This window comes from Haemaphysalis longicornis, unplaced genomic scaffold, assembly GCF_048455015.1.
Source record: "Haemaphysalis longicornis isolate Haplotype H1 unplaced genomic scaffold, Haemaphysalis longicornis Haplotype H1 scaffold_10, whole genome shotgun sequence".
NCBI classification, from domain to species: Eukaryota; Metazoa; Arthropoda; class Arachnida; order Ixodida; family Ixodidae; genus Haemaphysalis; species Haemaphysalis longicornis.
In genome coordinates this window covers 147,420,993-147,443,624 of record NW_027526204.1, presented here as the reverse complement: position 1 = coordinate 147,443,624, position 22,632 = coordinate 147,420,993, and the positions used below count along the sequence as shown (strand labels likewise).

The 22,632-nt window shown below is 45.6% G+C and overlaps 1 protein-coding gene and 1 long non-coding RNA gene across 2 annotated transcripts in view; one reads left to right on the top strand and one right to left on the bottom strand.

Annotated features, from left to right (window-relative positions):
* LOC144159598 (uncharacterized) overlaps positions 1–22,632 on the top strand; it is a 699,997-nt gene that overhangs the window by 7,879 nt on the left and 669,486 nt on the right. The window lies entirely within an intron of this gene.
* Positions 1–22,632, bottom strand: part of LOC144159597 (glycine receptor subunit alpha-3-like) — a 134,777-nt gene that overhangs the window by 31,399 nt on the left and 80,746 nt on the right. Inside the window, exons 3-6 of the mRNA XM_077691184.1 lie at positions 10,362–10,472; positions 8,718–8,797; positions 7,788–7,855; positions 6,594–6,820 (exon numbers count right to left, since the gene is read on the bottom strand). Coding sequence (XP_077547310.1) covers positions 6,594–6,820; positions 7,788–7,855; positions 8,718–8,797; positions 10,362–10,423 — 437 coding nt within the window. The 5' untranslated portion in view covers positions 10,424–10,472. The remainder of the gene's footprint in view (positions 1–6,593; positions 6,821–7,787; positions 7,856–8,717; positions 8,798–10,361; positions 10,473–22,632) is intronic.

The window sequence follows — 22,632 nt, the reverse complement described above, 5'->3', positions numbered from 1 at the left end:
TGAGGCTATGGTTGCGACGACGACTAGAGATTCCAACAGCCCGAGCCCCTAAGGAGATTCGCCCCTAAAAGCAACGTTAAAATACGTTCTACGTGCAGAACCTAAACGTGCAATTCAGGCAGCGAAGCCAACTTTGAAGCTTTGACAAAAAGAAGAAAAGAATGGGGGTGAGGTTGTTTAGGGGAGAGCTCCGGCAACCGCGCAGAGTCCTCAAACCACCATTTATGAACCACCGGATTAGTTTATGGCCAGCAGCGTATGTAAATCTGTCCCGTGCAAGACACCAACACAACACCAACACATTGTCTAAGTTCGTGCTTTTGGGTCTGTGCAACTTCGGTGTTTGGGTGCGTCCATTTCGCTGCGTGATAGCTCTACAAAAACTGCAGCTTGCGTGGCGCACATGCGTAGTAAGGCTCGGAAGACAACTTGGAAATTTCTCGCTGAGCAGCAAAGGCTGTGTTAACTCAATTCTAGGCACTGAAAAAAACTTTCCTGATACTATAGCCCATTACCAGCCTAACAACGTAGCAGCCTGGAGACAGCATGGGAGATTCGAGGCGCTCTGCGCAAGTGTTTTTCCTGCATCTTCAGTTTCTGAATCACTACAGTCTTTCCGTGCAGTTCTCCTTCCACGCCAACTGAGGGAAGCTTAGTTACGTATCAAATGAAAACGTAAGTTTTGCGGGAAACGCTCGGCCTGACAGGTTTACATGAACCGGAAATAATTTTGTCACGTTCCCGCGCATTCAGCGCCAGATGTATTGCGCGATCTCAAAAAAGAATTTCACATCTCCCTTTTTTCATGGCAAAAACAGCACGTGGAATGCTGCCGCAAGATTGAAGAACACGTTTCTGCGCTGTGATTACCGTATTTACTCGCATAATGATCGCACTCGCGTAATGATCGCATCCTTGAAGTTCGTCGTCATATTTCCGGCGCAATGAACACGCCCTGAACTTGCCGCAGCAGTATGTCATGTGTGTGCCAAGTCTAGCTGATGATAATGCTTACCTCTGTTTCCTTCTCTTTCAAAGCAGTCATGGCTACGTTATTGCCGCAGACTTGCTGATATTAGCGATATCGGCAAGCATGCGTTCAACTTTGATCAGGAACTAAATCTCACTAACTGCACATAATGTACTCACAAGACAAAGAAAAAAATGCGCTCTGCTTGCTGCGTCGGCCCCCATGTCTGTTTCGATGTCCCGCACTGTGATCGCGGCAGGCACTTATTGGTTGCCCTGTCGTCATCTCGCAGCAAACTCTTTCCGGCGCATTCCGTAATTCATGAAAACACTGCATTTTGCGTCACTTTGCAAAGCGGCTGGTGGTGGTGTGCGGAGTTCTTATGTTTTTAATATTTTTATCTTCATGAGACCTATCGTAAAAATTCTGACCCACAACTTGCTTCCTTTTCGTGTGCTCAAGAGCTTTTCCCGAGAAATTTGCCCCGCGTAATAAACGCCCCCCTAAGTTTGCATCAACATTTTTTGAAAAAAAGTACGATCATTACGCGAGTAAATACGGTATTACGACCTCAAAATATAAGGATTTTCTCAGCATCCCAGCGTCGGGAGGAAGAAGAGGAACGAAACACCGAAAATGTGCACTTGTTCAGCTTGTTCAAAGAATATCCTGACAATCCTGTTCTATCCAAATATTTCTTTTCCTTCTCTCAATATTTTTCTCGTACTTCACTTTTTTTTTCTTTCTCTCTAAAATAAATCGGGTCACAGCCTAATCATTACAGGCAGCTTCTTGGCCAATGCCCCGCGTGGGTACGGGCCATGAGTTCAGGATGCAACCAACCAACCAATTAAATAATATTAGTGCGCTCCATCGATGGCTCCCCCCCGTTCCGTCCCCGTCTTGAGACGCTTATATTTGCGCTTGCATGCACAGAAACAAATAGAAAAGCCATCTGCCAGAAACGCGTGGCGCGCCCGACGGGTGCATAAATGAATGCAGTCGCATTCAAACACTCCAAAGGCGCCTTTTGTTGATATTCGAGCAAAGAAAGGACACGTGTCTGGAGTTTGCGACATATTGCAGTACCTAGTTCTCCGAGCATAGCTGTTTTCGAGATATGTATCTGAAGGAAAAAGAGGGAGTCCGACATTACTATAAAAGAAATGGCTGTGGCTTAGTTCAGCTAACCTTGGATACGCAAAGCAAAAGCATGGATTGGTTTGGGTGGGTCCTTGTTTCGCTTGGTTAACCTTTCATGTAGCTGTATAGGCACGTTGCGCTGATGTTTTCCGCGCAAGCACCAGCGCCGTTTTCTGTATCCTGGTGGTTCGGATCGTCATTTCTTGTGGGAAAGATGGCGGGTATATCACGGGCTCGGTTCGTAGCATTCATATTACGTAAGCGTCGACGCCCTGTGCGAGACACCAACAGCCGGAATTGTCACGAGTCACCCACGGGCCCCTACACAAAGAGGGCGTCTAAGGTAGCGTCATGATAACAAGCCCGAGAAGAACGAACAGTTCAGGTGGCGCAGACGAAAATACGTTAGTTGACATTGTAGCCGACCAGTCAGAATCCAAATAATACAAAAGATCTATTCATCACGGCAGTCTTTCTCTACACCGGGTCCCAGTGTCAACCCCATACAATGTTGGCACGGCATGGTGCAGGCAGTAGTTGATAACTGCTCGAGAAATCGCCACTCCTTTATCGATGCCTTAGCGAGCGCAAAAGACAGCTTTAGTAGTAATAGTGCTGCGCTAACAGCGGCCGCTGTGTGGTGCAACGTGCCTATTGCCGACCACAGATCAACGCCGTTCGGTCCCGTGCAACGCTCACAGAAGGGCCGCCGCGCTTTCATTCGCGGCGAACGCGGCGTTCCTGTTCAAAGCGGGCCTGGCGAATCACGTGATGCGCTTCAAAGGGTGTGTCGCAGGGGGGGGGGGGGGGGGTGTCTGAGGTCAAAAGGTGAACTTGCGCATAGCTTGAAATGGGCTAGTTGGTTTTTACTCGGAACATTGCTGGCGCTAGGCGGGACAAGGACGACGAATTAATTTGTGCGCTTCATTTGTGTGTAATTCGTTGTCCTTGTCCCGCCTAGCGCCAGCAATGTGCCGAACTTGCGCATGCGTGGCAAAACCGTTCGATGAGAGTAGTAAAACTCTCCTTTAAAAGCACTTGGAACATTGAAACAAAACTGGTAATCCAGGGTGTTTCCTGTGCCGCAACATTTCGGGGGGAAAAAGTAACAGACGAACCAAGGGAACGTTGGCGACGCAGGACCTATCATTCACAGTGCCTTACGGGACAGCACAGCTTGCGCCTCTCGGTTCCAAGTGCATTGTTGAGAGCACAGACTTTCTTATCAATTTTTCTTTCTCGTGCACTGAGTGAAACGTGATAAAAATAGCTGGTTTATCGTCAAGCTGTCTCGAGTGATCTTAATCAGTACGAACAATTTATTTTCTTAAAGAATTGAGCAAGCAATCCGAGTACGACACTTTTTCCGCATGCCGCTACAAGTATTACCAAACATGACATTCCGTGCAGCCATGACGCTGTTGCGCAAGCGTAATCGAAGTAAAGTTCTCAGAGGATTCGAGGGTGAGCTTAGGATTTTCTTTCCTTTTATGGTCGTAAGTATAAGATGCTACCTCCTTAGAAAAACCGTGCAATTACGGCTGCTACAACAGTCATGGTCGTTAAAATAAGATTTAGTTCCATCATTTATACAACGGCACGGAGATCGCTGCAAGTGAAAGTTCTCCACAGGCGATTTCACGAGACCTTTCGACAAGCTCGCTCTTCGAACCGAGAACGGAGAGTGGCCGGTAACGTCATTTGAGCCCATAAGAAGAGGCTTTTAGCGGAAGCGGAAAACGAATGTTACGTAATTCTGGAGGAGGCACGTGGAGCAAGAACAGCATGGGAGTAAGCTTCAACGCCCTGAAGGAATAACTGAAAGAAAAATAAAAGAACAGGGGACCATAACGACTGATTGGATGGGAAAGTTCTAGCAGTGCAATTCCGACGAAGCTGCCGACTTGTGATGACGAACTGAATCTACTTCTCTCGTCATCCCTCGCACTCCCTCTCTTCTTCACCCACCCTCCTCACCCCTCTGTTTTTTTGTCGGCTTTCACGGAGGCTTTCGACCACTAACAGCCTGCGGCGAGTCGTGTTTTCGCGTGATGACACAACTACGCAGGAATTACATGACTCCCATTCAGAGGAGAGATAGATTGGCGGCAGCGTAGATTGGGCGACAGACTTCCGGGGCTAGGGAATTCTAGCCCTGACTATGTGAGATGGATAAGCTCGGACAGGAAATGCAATACCTTGAAAGGCGGAGAAGGGGGCTGCTGGAGTAATGGAGATATCGACGGAGAAAAGAAGTCGAGGGAGGCAAGCAAAAAAGGTGCATGGAGGATGCGTAGCGAAAAAGACAAATAAAAACGCCACTTATTTTGGGCAGCTTGAAAAGCGAGCAACTAATAGTAATGGAAGAGTACCTTACGATCATGAACAAAAGAAAGAACGAGAATAATCCATCTTCTGCAACTGAGAGTAAAATGCGAATATCCAGACAGATAATAGGCTGAAGAACTTAAGTAGAAAATAATCTAGGGGCGGCTTGCTCATGCGGCTAAGCTTTGAAAGCTTGTTGCGGTTGTGACAGTACGATGGTCACGTGACGCACAGAATGTAGTTATCACTCCAGAGGAATTCTGCTTTACTTATCTATTATCCGACGCGTTTTGAATGCTTTGAAAGGCTGCTTTATAAGGCAACATGCCCACCCCTGCCTAAGGTAATTATTGGCACCTTTGACCCAGAAGACGACCAGAGACCATTTGAATATATTAGTTAGTCGGGTGTACAATTTTACCTAAAGTGTACAGACCTTTAAAACCCGCCGAAAACTGAATGTCCCACTTGTTAGCTTTGTTAGATGCTTTTTCTGTTTTCATTTAAGGGAGTAAGTGCTGGGACAGCCAGTTGTGACTGCTAGCAATTGTACCGGAATTCGTATGTGTCAACAATGGGCCTCTTCGATTTACAGTCTCGGGCTCACCGCGGACTCCCCGAGAAGCAGTCCAACATTCGATTTTCCCGTGTATCCCTATGGCTTCAGGGAATCCTCGGACTACCCGCGGGCAGCCCGCGGGGAGCCAGAAGTGGAAAATCGAAGAGGCCCAATGTTTAGCACAAAAAAAGCACATGGCATGGTTGCAGGTATTCGTTGAACACCTTTGAACAACAATGTGATTACACAGACACTAGGAGAAGAAAATGACAGGACGGCGCTGATTTTCTTTCATTTTCCTCCCATAGTGTCTGTGTATTTGTGCTGTTCGAAGATATACGTATATAATTGAATGGATCACTCTCCCCTTGCGCACCCTAAACTCGAACGGCAGCACGACACAATGCACCTTTTTGGTTTGCTACGCAACTGTATGTGTACTTTGAGCACCACCTGTGCCAGAATGGCCGTCCGACGGTACTGTACGCAATCTACTAAAGCGACGCACAACGGCGCTCTGCAAGAAAGCGCGGCATCTGGCACTACTTCGCTTTATCCAATGTAGCGTAACCTGGCCTAACCTAATATATCGTAAAGTAAGGTAACCTAACACACGGAAAATTTATTTAGAACAATAAAACGTACCCTAAACTATCAAATTGTAAGTGACGCCAAAATTAAAAAAAAAAAAAAACTCAACTGGTAGCAGATGCACTCAAACCACCAAAGATGATGTGATGAGGTTAAAAAGAAACGTTTACACGATTACGGCTGACGCTCTGGTCCAGTGCAGCCCAGCATGCACATTTGAAAGCCTTCGAGCGGCTTTCCAGATACGACTGTCTAGGCGCGGCGCTAAAAGAAATATGCCGCAGCAGAATGGTGAGTTGGGCTAGTTGGTGAAATTGCATTTTGCAACCTTCAGAAAGCGCAACACTGAAAAAAAGAAAACACGACACGAACAAAGGGAACACCGGACGAGCGCTTGTTCTGTGTTCCCTTGGTTCGTGTCGCATTTTTTCAGTGTTGCGCTTTCTGAAGGTTTCAAAATGCTAAAAAAAATATGCACCCCAATCCAGTCGTTGAGATACCTCTGGCGTATTGAAGCGCAGCAAAGACGAGGACAGGAACACAGACGACGACACACAGAGCGCTAACTTCCAACTTTAATGACATAAAAAACCCCACCACCACATATATAGTGCGCATTATCAACCAACATGCCTCATTTGAATTAACCTGGTTGGTTCAAATGAGGCATGTTGGCTGATAATGAGCACTATATATGTGGTGGTTCGGTTTTTTGTGTCATTAAAGTTGGAAGTTAGCGCTCTGTGTGTCGTCGTCTGTGTTCCTGTCCTCGTCTTTGCTGCGCTTCAATACGCCAGATGTACCAACTCGCCCAAACCAATACTCTCCGTTGAGATACGTTTATTTTCCCACATTTTGTGGTAGAAACACTTCAAAGTAAAAAAAACAAACTCGGGGCGCCTTGTGTTGTTTAAACACGCGTATTGGAAGAAAACAGCGCTTTTAGTTTACAACAGCGCTCCTTGGTTCGAAGGGGCTTTGACGCCAGGAAGCCAGACTCACTTGACCATGTAGAGGATGCGCCTGTCGGCGTACAGCCATATGTAGTGGTTGGGTATGGTCATCTCCTGGAAGGTGACGCGCTTGGCGTTCTTGAAGAAGGAGTCCGGCCTCCACATGCGGCTCAGCCAGCTCACGGGGAGCAGCCGATACTTGGCCGTCATGTTGCCTGGGAGCCGCAGCCGGTGGTCGTGCCACGTCTGCGACATGAAGATGTCCGCCACGTACGTCTGCGAAACAGTGGGCGACATGTTGCAGGCGACAGAACACGCTGCAGCTGTTTCGTTAATGTAGGTAACCTGACCGCGAATGCATGAAACCACGACGTTGCTTGCTTGCCATATGTGCGAAAATGTACGTATTTCTAACAACGGCGCTGAAGCTTTTTTGCGAGGCCAATGTAACCCACCTCTTCTATCTAGTAACCTTCCTAGAGGGCCTTTAAGATATAAACAAAAGTTTTAGGAATACACCTTCACGGATAAATCCTGTAGCGCCACCCCTGACATTTATCCGGCGATGAATGCAACCTTTCTACTGATGGTATAAGAAGGGCCACAAAACTATCCAGAACATACGAGAGAATTAAGTTGTAAGCAGTTACTGCTTCATCCTGTTTTCTCGGCCCTTAAAGGCATGCCTAAATAAATATCTAAAAGAAAATTTGAAACAACCTGAAATATTTAGAAACAGTTTCATGCTGCAGCAAAAAACCGACACCGCGAAGCGGGAAAGAAAAGAACCGAATGTGCTCCATGAAATTATTTGGGTTTGGCACAAAGCCACGAATGAAAAAGACGCTTCAAATGTACGTGACCGAATGCTAAAAAAAAAAAAAATACCAAGCAACTCTTGTGCTGTCGTTTAAAAGTTGTTTTAAGCAGGCGGCCTGTGGTAAGCTACCAGAAAGATTCAACGTTTTATGGTTACTTAACTGGGTGGCAATGAGCTAGTCAAAAGCGAACTACAATGGAGGATAAAACGAATGGTGAAGAACGAACGAAACGACAGAATCAAAACGGTATCTTCCCCTGCAGTGTGTATTGGGACGGAATTCTATTAACAAAACGCTTGTGATTTGAGCTGCAAGATTGTATATTTCCTAAAGTTTTCGAGCTATCAAATTTGGCACTGATGCAACTGGAATAATATTTTGTCCTTTACGAATATAGTGCTAAAAAAAAAGCGCCCACTCACCATGGAACCTTCGTCGATCGAGTCCAAACTGAGCACGGTGAAGTGAAAGCTGACAACGGTAGGCTTGCCTGGAGTTAAAAACAAGTATACAACCGATCAGTAAAAGCAATTACTAGCTGCATGGTGCCCGCGAAGATAAGAGTCAGCAACATGTGCCGGTAAGGGCATATAGTAAAGAAATATAACGAGAAGGAAAATGTATCAAAGTGCTAAAATAGGCAACCATTCTAAAGACTTCCCCTTTTCAAGGGGAAGTAACGTGTCATTTTCTAAGGGCGTAGGGTTTCTACACGCTGTAACTTCCCGCCATTCTTTGTGACGTTTAGTAAAAAATTCCAAACTTCCGGTTTTTTCGCGATGCTGCCGAATCAGTGTACTGATGGCCCGTTGGCGACTGCTGCCTCAGTGCGTTGTATGGATTTTGCAATATCGTGTAATGACGCAATGAGCGAGTAATTTTAAATGCTCTTTCTTCACAGATGGCAGCAATGTTTTTATTCCCACAAAATTGTGGCGGTGCGTCAACTTGTCAATTGTGCGAAAAAAAAAACTTGTTGGCTGCCTTCATGGTACCTTCGAACGAATTCGCATAATTTATGAATAGTTGTTGCGAATATTCTTATATTAGCCGAAAGTACAGGCCGACAATCTCGTTGAACAAGTTTTTCCAGCCGGTATCAGAGGTATCTTTCAATGAAACGAAGAACCCAGGGACAATTTCCGTGCCGTAATATCGAAAAGCAGGTCCCTCCTTTGACCTCATATAGGCCTCTTTTTAATTCCCTGCTATGATATAAATTTACCCCACGCGTTGGTCGTGTGTACGGACCAAATTAGATTCCCCTGATAAACTACGCTAGAAGTCTGTCCCCAGCCCAAATATAGCAGCCGGACAAATGAACCTCTGGTCCGGAAAGCTGTATATCTCACCGTTTTCCTTCGGCGGCTCGAGACTGTCGTACTCGGCAGGATCTTCGGGGAGAATTGACTCCAGGTGCAAAGGTTCTTGCCTGGCAAGAACAACAACAAAAAATGAAATGTAATACTCGCAAAAAGAAAAAAATCTAGACTGAAATGGCGTCACCAAACAAACAACGCGCAGAGTCCGAGTTCCTATAGCGGGAGTAACCCATGAAATCAACAGCTGTAGGCTACTCTTAGGCTTCTCAAGGGTTTGCACAGTCTGTGCAGATACGTATGTCTGTATTGTGACCATGCTGATTCATGTTGAATACGCCACGCACAGGAAGACAAAACACCGGTTGCAGAAATAATGATAGCCACTGGTGGTCTATGAAAGGGGAGGATCAACACAGATAACGCCAGAAATGGCCGAGGGGAACCTCAGCTGATAACTATGATAATTGAGTTGGGTGATCATCACCACTTTCTGAGCGATAACGCCGAGTTAGCCATTTTTTGTGATTAGGTTTAACCTTTTTTTTGCACCCGATAGACTTTTTTTTACCTGTGGGCTTTTTACCTTTGCGATTTTTACCCATTTTTCCGCCATTTCTATACAGGTCCAAAGGTAAGTATCCAGAGCTTTCAGCCCAAGGAAATGCCAAGCGACGTTAAGCCTATTGTTAGTCAAGCTGGAAACTCAGGTTGACGACGTTAGGACTAAAAGCCTGACGTTAGGCCTAAGGCCATCTTAGATCAAACTGTCCCTTTGCTGCACCAGAGGCTCGTCTGATTAGAATTTGACTTTTTCCCCTGAGCTACATGACCCGTCGCAGGCAATTGCGACCTCAGGCTGCCACATACTTCGTCCTCGAACCGCTGAACGTGAAAGCGTTACTTGGCTGGTTTGATGAATGTGCGCACTTAGCTATCTTCTGCAACAAGCGTCAAAGGAGGCGAGTTGCAACCGCACACGAATTCCGACATTAAAAAAACCTTCGCAGGCATGGGGATCACACCCAGGGACACGTGGTGGCAGTCAAGGGACTTAACAACTATGCTACGCCGACGCCACAGAGAACAGTGCGTTCGAGGCACTCTACATGTGCGAAACCGCTGAAAATGTGTCAAGACACGAGAAACACTGTGTCGAGACACGAGAAATGTGTCAAGACACGAGATGAGACACGAAAAATAAACAAGTGAGCGCCCCTATGTGAGGAACCGACAGCCTTTAAATGAACGAATGAATAGGCAAATTTACCGGTTCGGTGGTATTACAAAAGTTGGAACGATTTGTAGGGGCTGTGCAAAAGAAAAAGAAGCTGGCTTTCATTGCTACACACTTCTAAATTATGGTGAATGGTCACTGCGGGCCAAGTTGATGCAGTGAAGCATCCTTCGCGCATTAGATGGGGAAAATGATTCGAACGTTTCTTGGGGCCTAAAAAACTCGTAGTTTAGTGGCGCCAACAGACCCAAAGTTGTATAGGAGAAAAATGTTACAGGGAAAGAATCAGAAAACTGTTGGGCTAGTTGGTGCATATTGCTTCAAGAAAAAGAAACAGAAGACAACAGAGGTGCTGTTAAGTTTAGGAAACCTCCAACATCTGAGGTTATTTTTGGTCAGTGAATGAACAGTTCATACGCAGAAGGTTTCACTGCACTCACCTGGTGAAGTCCATAGTGAGAATGAGCACGTAATGGAGCAATGCGGCACGCAGGCATCTCATAGCGAGGCTAACCGCAGGCCGGTTCCATTGGCTCGACGGCCGCGGTACCCTGCGCGTAGTCCGTGATTGAGCATTTCGTTAGAGGATACAAGTAAAGCAGTACTTCAAAAAACATATTCGACATAGTATAAATACGGAATAATTATCAGTAAGGTTTGTCTGTATGTCTGTATGTCTGGCAGTATGTCTGTGTGTCTCGCAGTGGCAGTATGTCTGGTTGTGGAAAGGGACAACAAACAAGTACTCATTTCAAACTAGTATATTCAGTGAAAAAAAAAAAACATGCTCTTAATTTACACCAAACGAACCCGTCACGGAAATAGAAGGAGATAGTGCTGCGCTTGAATTGTGGCCACTCAGGCTTGCGAGCACACCGGCACGCCAGCAAGCCGGTATGCTCGTGTAAAGGTGTACGTGCAAATATCACTACTTTTACAAGAGTTGACGTATGTCACCGGAAACAAGAACTTACGAATTGCCTAACTTGTTGCAGCAATATAAATACAACGAAAACTTGTGCGCTGCCCCTGGTAGCCCATTTAGTTTTTTGTGTGGAAATTCAGGGCGTTGTTTTCCACAAAAATCGAGATATCGCGGAAGTTCCTCTTGTAATCGCTATAATGGCTTAAATGGAGATAACTAGTCAGGCGAATTTTGAAAAATATAAAAAAAGAAAAATTTAACATAATTACGAAAACTGGCGAACCATATAACACACTTCATTTACACAATAATGCAGATTTCGCGAAAGTTTTACATTTAATCCGTATAATAGCGTAAATGAAGATAATTGGTCGGGCAAAATATTGAAAAACTAAAAAATGAGAAAAATAGTTAAAAATTACGGAAATTGAAAAAACGTATAACGCATAGCATTTCCACAATAATGCAGATTTCGCGAAAGTTTCACCTGTAATCGTTAAATTAGCGTAAATGGAGATAAATGGTTGAACAAAATTTTAATAACTAAAAAAAGAAAACTTTAAAATAATACGGGAAATGGGGAACCGTGTACGCCCTACATTTCAATTATAATGCAGATTTCGGGAAAGTTTCACGTGTAGTCGTTATATTAGCGTAAATGGAGATAACTGGTCGAACAAAATTTTGAAAAAAATATTAAATATCAAAAATATAAAAAATACGAAAAACGGCAAATCGTTCAACTACATCGTTCACACAATAATGGTGATTTTATGGAAGTTCAACCTATAATCGTTATATTAGCGTAAATGAGATAATTAGCAAAAAGAAATTTTGAAACAGTAAACAAATAAGAATATAAAAACAATAACGGAAAATGGCGAACCGTGTAACACCCTGCATTTCCACAACGATGCAGATTTCGCGCAAGTTCCACATGTAATCGTTATAACAGCGTAAATAGATATAACTGGACGAACAAAATCTGGAAAAACGAAAAATAGTAAATAATACACAATTACGCAAAATGGCAAACCGTATAATGCCCCGCATTTCCATAAGAATGCAAATTTCTCGAATGTTCCACTTCTAATCGTTTTAGTAGCGTAAATGGAGATAAGTGGTCGGGTAGGATTTAGAAAAACAAAAAAAAAATGGCTGCAAAAAACTCACTCCCGAGACAAGCGGCATAAGTATGCTACGCATTTGTGGATAATTCTCTGAAATTCTGCGAAATTCTTTCCCACCTTAAGGAGACCATGACGTTGACAATTTGGTTGTCTTGAATTGTGGCCCCTTTGAAATTCGAGTGACACTCTGGTACCTCGACACGCTACCGAGCGTTCATGCTGTTGAGTGGCTGGTGGCTCAGCGCTGCTTGTTACATCATAAATCTCAACCAATAACACTCGGAAACAAGTCATGGGCGGCAATAGCTCCTGTATGGTATCGATTCGCCTAAGCGACGGACCAGGATGTCAACAGGCGCGCACATTTTGCAAGGAGGTTTCAATGAATGCGTGGTATCGTCTGCCCTTTCTGGCGTAGTTTGTTTGTCGTCGTTGCAGGAATTTATAGGCATATTAGGTCCAAAATATCACGAAAACGGCTCCTCCCATGTTCAAAATATTCCCCGTAACGCACTACTTGCGCCACGCGGAGTAACATACCGCTGCGGTGATGAGGCACAGCGGCAACTTCGTTGCCGTTCTTAAGCTGCACCCGGGTATAGGCCAACTTGCCATCCTTCTGAAGTACAAACAACAGCTCTGCTTATTGGCGGCTATCACTTCAAAAACTTTCAGACAATTTTTTTTGGACCGACCACGAGAGGTGTGCTGACTTTTCAAAAACATTGCCTGCTTCAAGAAGCGGGTTTGAAGTCCTGGGAAAACTATGTTTACCACCAAAAGTGGCGACCATTTTGTCTCGGTCTAACCACGTAGGGGCTTGACCTCAATGCCTTTGAAATTCAGTGCAGAGTGCGATAAAAGTAGAGTTGTTATTTTGCGGAGGATTGCGAGCTCTGTCATGAACGGGACGTAGTTTCCAGAAGTCCTCGTCCGTAAACTGAATCCCCAGAGCCATCACAACTACATCACAACAACGGCAAAATGGAGTACCCTGTCGATTGCACACGACGCACACATTAACACGCCCTTGGAGCTACCTGTATCGCCTTCGAGTAGAGGTGACCGAGTGGTTTTAGCGGTAATGCGAGTGTTCGCGCACGCGCCCTTGCTGTGTGGCTCAATACATGATCACAACTGGCGTTACTGTCAACGCAGCTTAGATAACACGATTTCTGTTGCTGTGTCGGCAGTGTATCTAGTGTATCTGCCGTGAAGGACGTGATATGCTGATGGTCTACAGGCTCTTCACTAATGCGCCACTAAGCCCATTGCTGCAAAAAACATACGAAAAAACGTAATTTGTTTCCTCGATTTCTCACTCTACTTATGGTAATGATAGTGCTAAATCCTTTTTTTTTTCACTTTTAATCAACAGAATTGGATCAGAGAGGAGAGATCCAGTTACGCACTCTCTAGCCAAGAACCTTCGCATCACACTAATGCTTTCAAAAGATTTTCTGAAAATCAGACATAAGTTCCCACTGTGTCGCCACTATCCATATTATTTTAAACAATGCCTGAGTGTTTTTTCAGCTCTAAGTTCATTTCTATACGACGGCGTGCGCAATCAAAGCGTATTTCTGATCTGTGCATTCAAACGAGAGCGTTTTGTTTCTTTGATATGGTGATATTACCAAGTCCACCAAAGTTTCATCTTCTCCCTAGATTTCTTGATGCAGAAAAGCGCGAAGGCGTGAATGGTTCACAGTGACTAGGCGTTGTAGCCGTGGATTGTTCACGAAGGAGATGCATGAAATATGGATCGTTCAAAATCGTGCCTACTGATAACTATTCATCTACTCAACCTGCAACTCCAAATCATAAAACGTACACGATTAAGGTCGATATCTTGCTTAGCTTTGAAATTGGTGCAAATATTAACTAATCTGCTCAAGTTGTATATCCAAGTGAAGAAACGTGCAAGCCTGAGGTCCAAATACTACCGCATGCCAAATACTACAATGAACAGGACATTCGGTTCCCAGTGCCTCGTATTATAGAACGCCGTCAACTCAAAGACACGTGGACTTTAGGCGTGTTTTTCTGGGACATAAAAATACCCGTAACCATAGTCATACAAGCTTCGCCTTAAAAGGGAAGATGGAAAGAACTTTGAACCAGAATTCAGCACCGGGTTCATTAAAGATACAGTGCCACGAAGCTACTGATTTTTTATTAACAACGAAGCTATTTAGCAAACGGTAATTTTGTGTGCCCGAAGTTAAAAATACCAAAAAATTGCGAGCGCCCGCAGGCGAGCACGGGACTCGTGGCGAGCACCCGGCAGTTAACAAAACCAAGAAAATGCCGAGCGCTAGTGTGTGCGTGCCTCGAGACGACCCCCAGCGTCCCCCACCCACGTTTGTCAAGCCAAGCATATATACCCACTTGGGGAGATTGGCCAAGCTTGCGGTGACCACCTGGCAGTTAAAAAACCAAAACATTTCCCCGCATTTCCCAGAGGGGAAGAATGTGAAAGTGCGAATGCAGGAGTTGAATTTGCGCGGTACGGTAATGTTCGCGAAAGAGAGATCACACACACAACTACAAAGAAAGGAAGATGCATTTATTCACAGACACCTATTTGTGTTGTCGTTGTACTTGATTGCTAGAGCGGATCTCAGCTTTGAAATTTCGTGTCAGTACTCCTTTAAGCGGGTGCATTAGCCCTTCTCACGCCCGATTCCTGGCCAATCCCCCACGTGGGTATGTGCCATGCACAGACACCTATTTGTGTTGTCGTTGTACTTGATTGCTAGAGCGGATCTCAGCTTTGAAATTTCGTTTCAGTACTCCTTTAAGCGGGTGCATTAGCCCTTCTCAAGCCCGATTCCTGGCCAATCCCCCACGTGGGTATGTGCCATGTCAGCGGCCAGGCAGCGCGCGCCCATCTCCCCCCGTTGCCAAGGAAGACGAGGAGATTCCTGGCCAACCCCCACGTGGGTATGTGCCATGTCAGCGGCCAGGCAGCGCGCGCCCATCTCCCCCCGTTGCCAAGGAAGACGAGGAGCGCGCGCACCCGCAGCTGTTGCTATGTGGACGGACGGCGGTCACCGGAATTCAGGGTCGCTTATAAAGTGCATGCGCACCTTAAAAATGCCGAGCGCTCGTGAGTGCGTGCCACGCGGCGGCCGCCTAGCGCCCCTTACGCACTTTTGTCAAGCCAAGCAAACCCCTTAGGGAGATTGGCCGAGATTGCGGTGACCACCTGGCAGTTAAAAAACCAAGAAAATGGCGAGTGCTCTGGGTGCATGCCTCGCGGCGACCTACCAGCGTCCACGGCGCACGTTTTTGAGCCAAGCATACCCAATTAAGGATATTGGCTAAAATTGGTAAAAAGAAATAACTCCAGCATTCACCGTAATATTGGCAAGACTTTCTGGGAACGAGAAAGACTCCATTGGCTACCACAATCATGGCAACACTTGCTCGGAACGAGAAACACACATCTTAGCATACGCCCCTTCAAGGTTACGTACAATGAATACCATTTGCAAAAAATCAAAGAGGCTCACACTCATTGCACCAGTGATGTAGTAAAGGTCATTCGGGCAGCGAAGAAAAAACAAACCGGCTGCTATGGTGGACGTAAATCTTTGTGATGGTCGTGAAGGCCTCAGCTTCGCTACCTCCAAGTCTTGCGCGTGAGTGTGAGCTTTCTTCCCTTTTTTTCCGTCACCACGTCTCTTAGCGGAGAGTCCAGAAAAGGTTAATCTTCAGGAAGCCTGCTAATCCTGTCGGTTACTGCCCCAGCGCACCGACGGCGACAGCTGCGCAGCGTGATGCTAAAGCGCGCGCGAATAAGCGCGTGACAACGACCGCTCCCCTCAGTCAAACTTCCGGTGAGCGTCGGGGGAAGCCCTCTTGGAGTAAGCTAATGCGATTAGCCTCGTGCCTTCGTGGCACAGTTAACTCTTTTCTACCTTTCTGGATGCAGAGCATCCAGAAGGAGGCAATAAGAAGTAGCCGACCAGTATTCTCACAGGAGTAGCTTATTGACTGGGCCTAATGGCCGTCACGAGCAGCCGCTACGAAATGATTGCCAGCGAAAGGCAATCCTTGTCACAACCAGACGGCCAACGCGGAGACCACAGACACACCAAATTTGGTGTCACAAAAGTACGCATCCAAGCCTGTAGATACAAATATGTTCTGCCGGCTCGCAATATTGATTTATGGAAAAAAATCTTATATCTTTTTTCGAATACGTCATGGTTAGCCTGGGCCTATTGCTCGTTCAGGTACGGCACATTCGGGGCAGACATGGTATGACCTAAATGGAGGCTGCTCGTACGAATTGGAGAGGGTGTTGTTACGTTATAACTCCTATTACGTAACATGAACCAAGCTGTCATTCACTGAGTTTATGAAGTTTTTATTCTTGCTTTGCTTTTAACGAGAATAACGCTATGATTTCGTTTTGTTTGATTAGATTTGGATAGAAACTTACAAGCCTCGAGGAAAGGACCAGTTGTCGGGGTTGTGACCGCTAAATAAAAGATAATTCTAGTCGCCAAAGTCCGCATACGAGCTATGGAAACCTCCCAAACTACATTGTTACGCTTCCACCGTCCTTTACAGGGTTACAATGTTCAGAAGGAAAAAATTCGACAGAACGTATGAAAGCACTTTACGTCCGCCAAGACGATATCGCGCGGAATGAAATCTTCCTGAAAAGTGGAGGTGTCACTAAAAAATAATTCCAGGAGAGCATTCCGTTCTTGCCGACTGCATACACATCACAACCAAACAAGAAAAATTGCATAAGGAGTGCCAACGTGAACACAAAAGGAAGGAAAACTTTTCTCGCCAGTAGCATGAAATGAGACAGAACCGAAGGCACGCCCTATTTCCATCTTCCGGAAATGAAACGTCCACACCTATTGTGCCGGATCAATACAAACTTCATCGGTGACACCAGGCGACAATGAGCTGTGTTGCGAGGATGGCTTGACTGCTTCGCGGGATCGATTCCAATGCAGACAAAACGCCACTCAGCAGTCAATATTTGCTTTGGCCTTACTCTGAGAGGAAAGGGTCTTCAGAGTTCTCGCTACGGGATCCCTAAGAGGATTGCCAAGTTTTCTTTACTGGTTAGAGGGCATGCCAGAACACTCATCGCATGGTTGTTCTGTTATATAGATTAAAAAAAAAGAGAACTGCGCCTAGGGACACGAATAAAGCTTTTAAGCTTCCAATTGTCAAGCCAAATAAGAGGAGTAATCAGCAGTGAACGAATGTCGCTGTATTTAGATGATAAAATAGGGAAGAGCAAAATCACTGTTGACACAGCGATATAAACCTTGCGACTGTTTGTTATTCATGAAGTTACGAACGAAATCAGAGGGTTAGGGTAGCACCTGCTCCAGTGCGGAGTACAAAATACGGTGGTTTCAGCAACTTTCAGTTTGATGCTACTTCTCGTTTACCAAAAAAATGCGACGTGTGGGTACCAGGATAGAACGCGACGCGAAGGTACTCATGATGTACAGGCGAACGCAACGCTGCGCTCATCCCTAATGCCGCCCGTTATTCGTCAGTGGCGAAGCGTAGTAGTAATCCACCTAGCAGTAGTCTGTGTGATTAGGAAAACCTATCGTTCTTGCCGTCTTTATCAACGATTGTCCTCAGAAATGCGTGAACGAAAACTTGTCATCGTCTAAGCCCATTTATGCGTCTACTTAGATTCCTACAATAAAAAGGTATTTCCGTCGTAACCGCCATTAACTGGATCAAGATACACCTCATATTATAACCATGTATGAACCTAACCGCTGCTTGACCGAGTGCTGTGAAGGCTGGGTGTACACTGTATTAGTCGGCACCCCTTCCAAGACTAAAAAAACTCTTTACAGTACCCGTAGACTTCTTTGAAATCTATAGTATATTTCTTGTATGCATTGTGATGAGGTAGCTGTGAAGAGGGGTGGGCAATCCGCCGAAAGGATGGTGATAACGTTTCAACGAGGAATCCCAGCCGAGGAAGGCAGACGAAGAAGAGGCAAGGATGCTCGGAACGGAGTAAGACTGCCCAGTGGGTACGTCGCGGTTTTCTGTAGCCTGTCGTTGGACGGCCAGAACCGCGGTGTCCTGTGGCCGTTGTAGGACGCCCGGGAACCCCGTCCCGACTATCGACCTGGTGAGCCTCTACATTGTGTAGAAGTGCGGCCGCCATCACTTCGCCCTTCGCCTCTGCTGCAGACTTCGCATGGCCGCTGCCTCCGGCGCATCCCCAACGCCCTGCCCTCATGTGCCTCGCAACGAGCAGCCATTTATTTGCCTCGTAAGAACGCACTAACCTTTATTTACAACGTACTGTGACAGTGAGCAGTCATCTCTTTTCCTGCTGCCCGAACATTTCCTCTGTCGTCTATGTTCGTGTTGTATGTGCCGTTTATCATCTAAGTCTATCTCTCCGTGAGTCCCTATAAATCTGCGTGTTTTTGTCTTAAACCTGCTTCCAATTACCTCGCCTTGAGGCTCCCGTAACCTCACATCACATGCATCATGACGTAACTCGAAGTGAACTGCAAATCTTCAAAGCCGCTTTATGTCGTTGGAAATGGTAGCAATAAAAATTTCTTTAGCATCCGCACACCTATACACCTGGGAGTTCATCCTAAAGGATTTGCATACAAACCAGTTGAGATAGCTATAAAGGTAAAACTTCACACCGCGAGTTTGGATTTCGTTCCTGCGAGCATTTCTCTACAGTTCGCCGCTTGTGTAATATAGTCAAAGCTAACAAGGATACCTAACCTCCAGACGGTTCTTCTTCAAAGCGGTTTAAGTGCACTGAAGCGTCCTGAAAAAATTAAGAAAATGTGCGTCTAGACGGTCTCCGGAATGCCGTGATACGTGGCTTTTATGTTCAAACTACACCAGGAGAATCCAGAAATACCTCCTTTTCTAGTTATTCTGGGGGGCTCGGCACTTCTTTATTTCTTTACCTGCGCCTTATTTACTTCATTTCCCAGTCATTTCGCTCGCAGACTTGGGCTTTCTTTTTGTGTCACGCATATTAACGATGCCAATTTCAAGCGTCATGCATCTCATCTCAAACGCGCCCTTTGATGCCAGCCTTTAAAGGATAACCTATTAGGCTTCGGCCCTATTGCACCACTTCTATTTCGCCAGATCGGGGGTTAAGAGCAATGTGTTAAGCCCTCCAGACTGACATTATCAAAATAACGACTTTATTTATCTCCTCCTTCGGCTAGACTTCCCACATAGTTTTGAAGCAGCGAACGCGTGAAGTATTCAGTTTTACTTGATCATGTTTTTTTTTATTCGCACGGCAGTTTAAATAAGTTTGAATTATATGAATGAGGGTGATGTTCGCTTATGTTTTGCATAATAAATCGCTTTCTGAGCGCGTCGCGCGGTGAGTGAACGATATTTGGTTCGGCTTTCTCTACCAGCAACTAAAGGCAGTCTGGTTATCTTGAACTAAAAGATGTAAATGGCTGAAATTTCAATTACCTCAAGCTGTATATGATGGAATCACTTCGCGGGCTCTGCAATTACGCAGTGATGTTTGCCGAAATGTTTAAATGCTGAAGGTGCGCAGTGCAGCTCATTTTAAAAACAAAATTGGCCAGGCTTCTACACGCAAACATAGGTAGCTGCTTGACTCTATATGTTTACACAATTAAATAGAGCATAATAAAGTATGGGAGGCGTACGTTACCGTGAAAGTATGTTCGGATTCCGATAAGTTCTGTCGTAAGTAAGGGCTAGTTATTAATCTCTGTCAAAAAATCCAAGCGGGCCGGATGTTGTCATTCCGTTTTACCGGCTCTTTCGTTTACGAAGACACTAGCCGTTTTATTCGGAGGTGATCGGGTGCCAAAATTATAATGGTGTAACACATACTCGTGATACAGATAAACCTGGATATAACGAATCTATATGTAACGAATTCCTGGATTTAAAGACGTTTTTCAATTCCTAATTTACACCCCCATTGCCCCATTGAAGCCCATGTGTTTTCGACCTCTTTGTAACGAAACGCTGCCGATGGTAATCTCGATATAGCGAAGTCGTAAGGATGAGCAGTCATTGTTTGTTCCACATCACTAAAAAAATCAGCCGGAAAAGGTAACTAAAATAGCGGATAGAAGCACTACCGTAAGGAGAAAGCATCAACGAGGACGCCTAGAATCACCTAAAAACGAAATTTGTCGTGATGATTATGATGAACGGGGTGGCTAGCGCCGTGCCGTGTCTAACGTGGCTTCCGCTTCTGGTTTTGCTCGTGTAGCGCGACACCACACCAGGTAACAAGAGTAACTACACTTCACGTTTTAACAGCGAAGCCGTTTAGGAAATCATAATTTTTTGTGCCCGTAGTTAAAAATATCAAGAAAATATCAAGCGCGGGCCTCGCGGCGCCCACCCGGCAGTTAAAAATAAAAAAAAATGCCGATAGCTCATGTGTGTGTGCTTCGCGGAGACCGACGAGCGTCCCCGGAGCACGTTTGTCAACCTGAGCATACCCACTTGGGGAGATTGTCCAAGATTCGCCCGAAGAAACACTCCACAGTTCGCCGTATTCGTGGCAACTTTTGTTTGGAAAGAGGACACGTCATAGCGTACACCCCTCCAAGGTAATGTCTAATGATTATCACTTCAAAAAAATTAAAAAAAAACTCAGACTTATAGCAGAAATAACAGATTAAAGTTTGTTACGGGCGCGAAGAAAAAGCACATCGGATGAAATCGTGATGTCCATCGGATGAAGCAGATCGGATGAAGCCTTCCTGATGGACGTGAACGTTGCGTACAGCTTTGCTACCTTCAACTCTTGCGCGTTGGTGTGAGCCTCCTTCATTTTGTTGGCGCCTGTACCGCAAACAACTGCGCGTTTCCACGTGTGAGTTCGTTTTGGTTAGAGACGTATGTTTTGAGGTGCTAGGCCGTCCTTTCGACGTGTAGTCACGCGTATCCCCTGCTATATGTGGTATTCGTTCGTAGGTGATGAGGTCTTCTGCTATAAAGCGAAAAGTTGTCTTTTCAAGGCCAGCTCACAAGAAGGAGGTCACCGCTTGGTAGCGTGTCTCAGCTAGCACCCTCTCTACAACTTTGAGTGTGATAAAGAGGATGAAGCTCACAATATGGAGCGCTGTCAGCACACGTTTGGAAAGGCACCGAAAAGTGTCGAAATAGGCCGTCATACTTCAGTTGCGTTGTTTACTACGGGGGTAAGTTACCTTCCTTCTTTATAGCGCCTTGTAGTGCCTAAGCTCGTGTGAAAGCCGCCGACGGACGCAGTTTTTGAGTGTAAAATAAATCGATTTTGGCTTCGTTACCGCTTCATTCCCGTGGCCTATAAGTCGACCCTGCATATAACGAAAAACCTGCATTTAACAAAAAATGGAACTTTTGTCAACTTCGCTATAATCCACGTTTAAGTGTACTTAAAAATGTGTATATGCACCAAAATACCCAATAACCGCTTAGGTATTGATTAGGACAAATCTATGAACGGACACTTCTGAGCGGCACCTATACCAGCAAAGATAAATAAGCTGGTATGCTGGATAACCAAGTATTTCCGAAAAAAAGGTTAGGCTTTTTCTGTGGAACTGTATTCTGATTGTCCCCCTTTCCAAAGGCTTAACCGCGTCTTGCATCCGTAGACATAAACAGACGACGTAAGTTTTGCCCCAATGCCAACTTTGTCGGGAATGCTCTGTAGCTCCCAATCGCTGGTAAATGTTTAAAAAAATCATACTGTAATTGACCGCTAATAAGACCCCGTCGTGGGTTTCTTAGACGAGTTTCATTTGATTTGCTTCTTGTATTGAGGTAGTTCTCCGTGCAGTTGTAAAAATCAATATATTTGGTCTGTCGTTGATACGTGGGTCATTCGCGTCATAATTACTTCACTGTGCAGTTGTGAGCTGTTCACTACGCCTAGTTTTGGCCCCACGGAGCACATAACGCTTTCGCCTAAGAAAACCGTTCTACTCCACAAGTCGCTACCGAACAGTGTCGTTCTTAAAAAAAATATTGGTGCATCTTGTTTTAGTTGAGCAAGGCTAAAGAAATAGCAGAGCTGGGGATCGACCTAAATTATCACCCCGCTGACAGCGGATCCTAGGAGAGAGGGAGCAGAAAGAGCAAGTCTATGCAGGTTCCTCGTACTGCGAGCGGCAACTCAGGACTGTCCCCCTTGATATTCTGCCGCCATGACGTCGTTGCCGCCGACTGAGTCACGCCAGCTTTCGTCGTTTCCCTGCAACCCACCCAAGAGTTTCCCGTCTAAACTACCCCGCCCCGGAATTCTTAAGCTCAACACACCAAAAAAAAAAAAAAGGGCCCATCTCCCCGCGAGGGGGACTCGAGTAAATGCGCCGCATAGGGGGTGGGTGTATTGCATTAACGTTTAGTGTTTGGGGAGTTTGTGGTAGTGAATGCGTTGTATCAGCAGCTTCTTGACGTAGTTTGAATGAGTCAAGGATATAAGGCGCGTTCGTGGCCTTTCATTCTGTGTCGGTTTTGTGGCGCAGTGGGAAGAGCACCATGTACCTCGCGTTCCTCCCACAGGTAGTGAATGCGTTGTATCAGCAGCTTCTTGACGTAGTTTGAATGAGTCAAGGATATAAGGCGCGTTCGTAGCCTTCCATTCTGTGTCTGCTTTGTGGCGCA